At 37.9% G+C, this 8,283-nt stretch overlaps 2 protein-coding genes across 2 annotated transcripts; both read right to left on the reverse strand.

The window, feature by feature from the left end:
* LOC109224115 lies at nucleotides 3,943-4,821 on the reverse strand. The gene has a single exon (XM_019388699.1). It carries the CDS (start codon nucleotides 4,819-4,821, stop codon nucleotides 3,943-3,945), a length of 879 nt encoding a protein of 292 aa, XP_019244244.1.
* LOC109224116 lies at nucleotides 5,853-6,383 on the reverse strand. The gene has a single exon (XM_019388701.1). The coding sequence runs from the start codon at nucleotides 6,381-6,383 to the stop codon at nucleotides 5,853-5,855; it is 531 nt and encodes a 176-aa protein (XP_019244246.1).

Here is an 8,283-nt window from a genome sequence, read left to right on the forward strand (position 1 = left end):
ATATTATAAAAGATTGGACTTTCCCGATGACGGATCTTCTAGACAGTTTTCTTGAGGGAAGTAAGTCTAAAGAAAATACCAAAAAGATTTTTTGTTTTGTTTTAGGTAATTAAACAAACACAACTAAAGTAGCATGAAAAGTCACTCAGAAAATCTCCTCACCCCACACTTAAAATTGTGCATTGTCCCCAATGCACACCATATTAATAAGAGGGTAAAAGAAACTCCCTGGTAGGCCAAAGGCCGAAGCACTAGCAGCTCATGGGGTACTCAGACTTCTCCCAAGCTTGGTCCTTCGTGCGGGTACCTCACACTTAGTTCCAACCAATTTATTTGCTGTTGCATCCTTCCAATACCTTTGCTTTCCATGCTCCTAGAAAATAAAAAATTTACACTATAAAAATAATACAATAAAAAAAATTAAAATAAATAAATAAAAGAAAGTAAGAAAGCTGGGTTGCCTCCCAACAAGCGCTTGATTTAACGTCGCGGCACGACGTGAATCACTTTTTGCCTCCACCTCGAACTTATGAATTGAACCCCGAGTTTTGATTCAAGCTTATGATTATGGTCATGGGGCGGTGGAACGAATCTAATTGGCCCAAGCAACCATCGTATTATTTTACACTTCTTGGCTTTTAGCTGAGGTATGTAGTCCTGTTTTTCTGGCAAGAAGAATTCCAGAATATATGCACCTTGTTCCTCATTCCTTGACTCTTCAATTGGTTCTGATGACTCTATTTCTATATTATCATCCAAACATAATGTGGAAAAATGCTTGGCGTGTGGACCAATGCGCTCAAATACATGAACTTCAGGACTTTCAACATCCTCAACATCAATGATACTAGAGTCAACAAAATTTATATCCTCAACGCCCTTAGCTGACTCTAGGCTCATTTCTTCAACATCGACATCCTCAAAATCTAGTTCAATTGATTGTTGGTGTTCTACTCTGACCTCCTCCTCTAGCTCATCCTCATATTTTTTTAAATCCTCCATTAACTGCAGCCAATTCATTTTCTTCTTGGCTATTATCCACAATGTAAGCTTGTTGCACTTTACAAGGTTCAATGTGAGTAGTTGTCTCTTGCCTTTCTATCTGCAACTGTATTTTATCATATTGTTCCATAAGGCACTTTAGCGTATCCTCGATCTCTTTCAGGTCCTCATACCTGAGTTCTTCATTCCTATTAACTTCACAATAAAAAGAAGAACCATCAAAGTAAGGGGTTGGGGGGAGATAAGAAATATAAGCACAACCCTGAATGTGACCATCTTGACCACCACACATATCACACACATTCCATACATAAGATTGAGTTGGTGCACATAACTCGCTCTCGGGAATATTTTGATAATTTTGTCCTGGGTGGTTTCCTCCACAGTATGCATAACGAGGATCAAAAGTAGAATTACTAACATCCAAATTCTCATAATTCCATGATGCCATTTTTTTCAAATTAACAAATAAAATTAAAATAAAGAAAATAAATTTTTTTGTACCAAGTCATATAAAAGAAATTCAATATATGAGTGAAATCAAAGAAAATTGACTACACTTAAGAATTTTGTATTTTCCTCCAACTACAATTGATAATACCGTTAATTTCCCGGCAACGGTGCCAAAATTTGATCACGCTCAACTGTGTCTATTAAAAGACTACGCGGGCGTTGCAAATATAATCCGGGGTATTATGCCCCGAGTCGAATCCCACAGGGAATTAACGTATCAAGAGAAGTCTTTGAAGTACTAAATTCTTATTAGTCAACCTTCTCAAACTTTGTGAATAACAAGTGGTGTTATAATTACTATTACAACTAATAGAATCAATAAAACGAAGGTTAATTAATACGCAAGTGTAGACAATTGGAATAATGGCCTAAGGTAATGGCTTCCCCCGTTGTTGATTTCCTCAGTTGTATATTTCTTATAGCTTTGACTTAGTTGCCTCTATCAATCATGAACTCTCCAGCTATCATAACTCTCTCTCAAGTAATTATGATAATTTACTAGACGCACTCTCTCAAGCTACGCTAGCTAGATTCGCATTACAATTCACTTAGATCGCACCCGAGGTGTCGTTATCTCTACTCCAACCTCTAAACCCTCGGTTATGACTCTCGCCTATACTTCGGGAATGATGTTTTTCAAATAATTACCTAAATATGCACTCTCTCTCAAGCAGATACATAAAAAATAGGAACGGCTAATTAAGGATCCTTTCAATTAACCACAATCAAAATGTAGTTGAACAAATAGAGATTAACAACCAACTCAAAACTCTATTAATATAACAACAAGTTCATCCCCAACGGGTTCACCCAAAATCTTAGATTAAAAGAGTTAGCTACTCATAACAATGATAAAAACTAAAAAAGAATTCATGAACAATGGTAAAAATCACCATAGAAGGAGATATGGATTGATGCCCAATTGCTTCCTCTCCTTGTGCTCCTCTCCAGCTCTCCAAAGTTGCACACACTTGTTGTGGGCAAGCTAGACTCTTTTTAGGTTGAGGGGATTGGTCTTGAACTTTCAAAAGTATCCTTCAGATCTGTTTTTCCGTCTGGACTAGCGCGGTCGCGCTACTGGACGCGCTAGTGACCACGCTAGTGCCCTAACATTCTGCCTGACGAGCGCGGCCTGAGCGCGACCGTGCTATTAACGCGCACTTTCCACCCTGTTCCGTTTGGAATTTGGAAAAATATAAGACATGAAAGTTGTAGTCCTTTGAGTTATATTTCCAACCATATATTCTGGAGCCCAAATGGTGTTCTGAGCAAAACGTTATGTCTAGTTTACTAGACAGTGCACAATATACCTCCTCGAGTCTTCGTTCGTTCTTAATTATCAAATTTGACCCCCGAACCCGATCCCGACTTAATTTCTTGAGCTTTTACTCAGACTTCAAAGCTCCAAATCACTTAATTTCATTCTATAACATCCATATAGCTCGGAATCGCTCCTACAAGACATAAAACACACAATTAGTGCAAAACACTAGTGATTAAAGCTCAAACTCAATTAAAGTGCAGTAAACTCGAGTGTAATAAGCGACTAAAATACGTAATTATAGCCTATCATCAGGCACCATCACTCTGCATTTCCCTTTCTCAACAAATAGGATCGCACAAATTGTTCCAAGACATAGAATGCTAAAAGTAAGGTTCAATTGCTGATGTTAATGGATGTAGATGATAGAAATGAGCGAGAAATAATGGCTAAAGGTTGGGTGAGTCGATATCGGTCGAAATTCCAGTTGCATCATTATGGGTAGGCCTAAGGCCTAAGTTGATATTCGGTCGAAATTCTAATAGTCGTCGAATTGAATGTGATATAGTTAGGCTATCTATGGTCATTCGAGAAAATGGAAAATTCCTAAACAACTGTAATCCTGAGTCCGTCGGACGAGTAAGACTCATTGTCGTGCTCTTCAAGTTAGTAACCACTTCTAAAAAAAGCATCAGATCATATCATAATATACTAATCATCATATCATACTATACTAAAAATGGGAACACCCCCAAGTCAAAAGTTAATTTATAAATTTACCCATAAAAAATTAAGCGACCACTTTGCCCTTCAATTTGACATTACTTTAAAAGTATTTTTGAACAAAAATCTAAATATACATTCTAATTAAAATAATTAAAAAAATTAATAGGAATAAATGTCTTAATTATTACTACTCTACTCCATAAAAACGTCTCAAGATTTAATACTCCAGTCTTTCATATTGCATTTCTCTTTTATATCCGTTTTTTTGGTCATTTTCCCTTAATTTTCTTTCCCTGCGTGTGATTTTTTTTTCTGTAATTAAAAGCTTTTATTTACCAAGTAATATTTACACAACATTTCTTTCTTTAGCCTGATCTGGACATCAGTCCCAGATTCAGCTTGGCTTCTCACTCTTGTTCCTTCTAACTACTATACTAGTTTTACACATCCATATGAACAATAGGGTAGTAGTTTAACTCTAATAATCTCTCCTTCAGTCTATGTTTCGTGCCCCCTCGATAGTGGACTTCTTGAACTAGTTGTCTAGTAATTGCTTCAGCACTCCTCTGTCTTGCTTGAAATACTCGTGCAGTCCTCTCTTGCCATATGTAGTATATGCTACCAGCTAGAACCATTATGTATACTTCTGCTGTACGACTCTTCAATTTGTATTGTCTTTCAGCCCATTCTAGTTCTTGTCCCCAAGCCATCACCCGCCTCTTTATTCCCTGCCATTCTAGCATTGCTGCCCATACTTGTGTTGAAAATGAACATTTAAAGAATAAATGGTCAATAATTTCTTCTTCACTGTTACATAGTGCACAAGATGTATCCTCCAGGAAGCCCCATCTCCCTAATCTTTCTCTTGTTAATAATCTTCTGTGAGCAGCCAGGTATAGTGTGGATGTCCATTTAGGTAGCCCAGCATTATTACATGTCATCCTCCTCCATGATACCTTTGTAAATTCTCCTCTAAGCTTCGAGTACATAGCCTTGATTGAGAATTTGTCCATTTGCAGCACCTTTTCTTCTGAGTACCCTGCTTTTTCAAAGTGTTTCTTTGCTTTTATTATTTTTTTGACCACCCATGATGCTTGCTTTGGTCGATCACCCCAAGTAATGTATCTCTTATAGTATAGGTGGACCCATTGTATCCACATTTTATCTTTCTTCTTACTTAGACTCCACAACAGCTTGCAAATGGCTGCTTTATTCCATATGCCTATGTCCAGTATGTTCAATCCCCCTGCTGCTTTTGGACAACATAGTCTATCCCAAGCTAATAATGCTTTTTTGTGACCTCTGTCCCTCCAGTCCATATAAACCTTCTACATATACATTCTATCAATTGGATCAATTTCTTAGGCAGCATAAATACTTGTGACCAGAATACCTATATGGAGAAAAGCACACTCTTAATCAGTTGAATTCTTCCTGCATATGACAGGTATCTGGCAGTCCATGATTGTATCCTCCCTAGCATCTTCTTAATCAGTGGTTAGCATTGTACTAATGATAGCCTTTTGGTACCTAGAGGCACCCCCAGATACCTCACTGGTAATGACCCTTTAGAGAAGCCTAATTCTTGCAGTATCTCCTGTTGTATATCATCTCTTACTCCCCCAAAGAAGATAGAACTCTTATCAGCATTTGCAACTAAACCAGAAGCTTGGGAAAAAACTTGAAGCATTGATAGAGTAGTTGCACAGACATAGTATCACCTCTACAGAAAAGCAGGAGGTCATCAGCAAAGCTAAGTTGTACTATGCTCATTTTAGCACACTTAGGGTGGTAGTTGAAGTTTGGATTCCTCTTTAGGGTCTTCAATAATCTGGTCAAGTATTCCATGGCCAATACAAATAAGTAGGGAGATAGAGGACCACCCTGTCTCAATCCCTTTTTTGCTTGAAATGGAGTTGTATGTTGCCCATTGATAATGATGGAATAAGACATACTTCTCACACATTTCATAATCCATTGGACAATTCTTCCAGGCATTTGCAGACTCATTAGAACTTGCTCCATATAGTCCCATTCAATAGAATTATAGGCTTCCTTCATATCAACTTTCAGCATGCACCTTGGAGATATACCTTTCCTGCCATAACCTTTGACTAGTTCATGGCTCAATATGATGTTATCATTTATCAGTCTTCCCGGCACAAAAGCAGACTGGTTCCTGTCAACTATGTCATTCATTATCCCCTGCAATCTGTTTGTTATCACCTTAGATATAATTTTATATAGGATAGTACAACATGATATTGGCCTATATTCAGTGATTCTGGCTGGATTTTTAACCTTTGGTACAAGAGTCACTGTTGTGCAATTGATAGGTTGATAGAGCTTATCATTTGTAAAGAACTCCAGCACTGCCTCTGTAACCTTGTCTCCAATCACAGACCATGCCTTCTTGAAGAATATATAAAGCATTGAAACCATCACAGCCAGGTGCTTTGTTGTCATTAATGCCTAGCAGTGCCTGAAATACTTCCTCTTTAGATACATCTTTCACTAAATGAAGTTGTTGTTGTCTATTCACCAAATCTCCATCCCTCATCACCATTGGATTAATACCTGGCAAGTTCCCAGCTGAAGATCCCAGTAACTGCTTGTAGAAGCCAAGCACTTCCTCTTCAATCTCTTGTTTAGTTTGCACCATCTCCCCATTAGCCCTTATTAAACTCTTAACTTTGTTCTGAGAGTATCTTCTCTTCATGATTGCAAAAAAATAAGCCCTGTTAGCATCTCCTAATTTCAGCCAGTGTACTCTAGATTTTTGTTTCATGATACTTTCTTCCACCTCAAGCCATTTCTCTAGTTGAGCCTTTGTGTTCTTTTCTGCTATAATCACATCTTCAGGTTGCCCAGGGTCTCTCATTTGTTCCTGTAGTTCGCTAAGTTGTTGTCTGCACTACTGAATCTTGTCCCTTACTGCATTATACTCTGTTCTATTCAGGTCTTTCATAGCTTGCTTCACTTGTTTGAGTCTGCACCATACATCATTCATGATATTCATCCCATTTCTCCTTTGCCATGCTTATTTAACTTTTACCAGGAACTCTTTATGCTTGTCACATCTCCTTTTTCCTACACCCCCGGGAGGGTATAAGGGAGTTTTTCCAATTAAAGGACAATCGAAACAGGATTATTTGTTTATTAAAAATTTAGAGTCGCCACTTGGGATAATTATGGTGTCCTAAGTCACCAGTTCAAATCCCGAATAGAGGAAAGATTGACTCTGTTTTACAGCTCGCGAGCCAGAATCCGGGTAAGGAATTTTGTTAACCTGGGAGAAGGTGTTAGGCATTCCCGAGTTCCGTGGTTCTAGCACGGTCGCTCAACTGTTAAAATTGGCCTGATTATCTGATTTTACAACACTTTTGAACCTATGTGCATTTTAACTTTATAACCGCTTTTATTCATTTTAAAGAAGATTTTAACGTCGTCTAAAACATGTCTTTGGACCGCGCCACATGAAATGCACCCACAATTCGAAACACATTTTACTCAACGCTATTAAGATTTAGATTTGGGTCACATGAAATGCACACCCGAGTTTAGGAAGGTAAATTATTAAAATTACGCGCCTGAAGCAATTATGCATTTTTAACTTTGCGAGGGCCATGGAAAATTCGCTAAATGGCAAGTCTCGAATTCTAAGGATTAAAAAGATTAATTAAATGAGGGCCACGCATCTTGAGATTTTATTTGGCATGGCGCACCTCAACTCCAATTTTAAAAGGAAATTCAAACTAAATTTCGGAGGGCCATAAACTATTTGTATTACCTAATATGACACACCTCCGATCTACTTTTAAGAGAGCCCAATTAATTAACTAAGGGAAATTTGTGGAACTTCTACTTGTTTAAGCTAAGGGTTCTACACTACAAGCTTACTAAAATGCACTGTCTTGGTGAATTAAAGGTTCAAAGGGAAACTATTTCAAACATCACTAAACAGACCTCTTTTTCGATCCTTCGAGCTTTGGGCTCAAGACGAGCCCAAATTCATGATAAGTAAAAACGCACAGGTGGGTTGAGTTCGACTACCTTTCAAATGGGCCTTCGTAGGCCCAATTTTATGCTCCAGATTGCTGTGCCAGTCAAAGAGCGTCAATCACTGACGTTAACTTGGAACGCAGACTCGAGTTGCCCAACTCAAACTTTGGTTTTTTTTTAAAAAGGGCACAAATTAAACATCAAAGTTTTCTACAGTTTTTGTCATGCAACTTGGATCCAATCTGCTTTTATAATGATCCAGCAATCAACTAGTGAACTACTGGGCTCCAAGGACAAGCCCAAATAGTAAAAACAAACAACTCTCCTTTGTAGATGACTTCAAGCCCCAAAGCTAGTGAGCCCAAGCCCTGTATGAACAAGGTTGAGGATCCAGACTCGACATCGAGTCTCTACCCAAGCAACGACCTTTACGAATAAGCAACCCCTTTTTGACACTAGTATTAACCAATTCAAAAATAACTTTCAAATTCATGCATCAACCCACAGTGACTGGAGCATACAGAGATTTCATATTCATGCTAAACTCTATTTATACTGATTTTTGCAATTAACAAGATATTCATATAATCTGAGCTTACAAACATATCATGGATCTTAAAATCGATCGATACTTCTGACAATAACAAAACCTATGGAATTAACAAATGAAAATCAATAAATGCTAAATAACAGTCTCCAGACAGTGTCTATATAGTACTCAAGGTCCACAACACAATCTCACTTTAAACATGCTAAGATAAAGAAAATTGAAACCACGC

Source organism: Nicotiana attenuata, chromosome 3 (genome assembly GCF_001879085.1).
Source record: "Nicotiana attenuata strain UT chromosome 3, NIATTr2, whole genome shotgun sequence".
Taxonomy (NCBI): Eukaryota; Viridiplantae; Streptophyta; class Magnoliopsida; order Solanales; family Solanaceae; genus Nicotiana; species Nicotiana attenuata.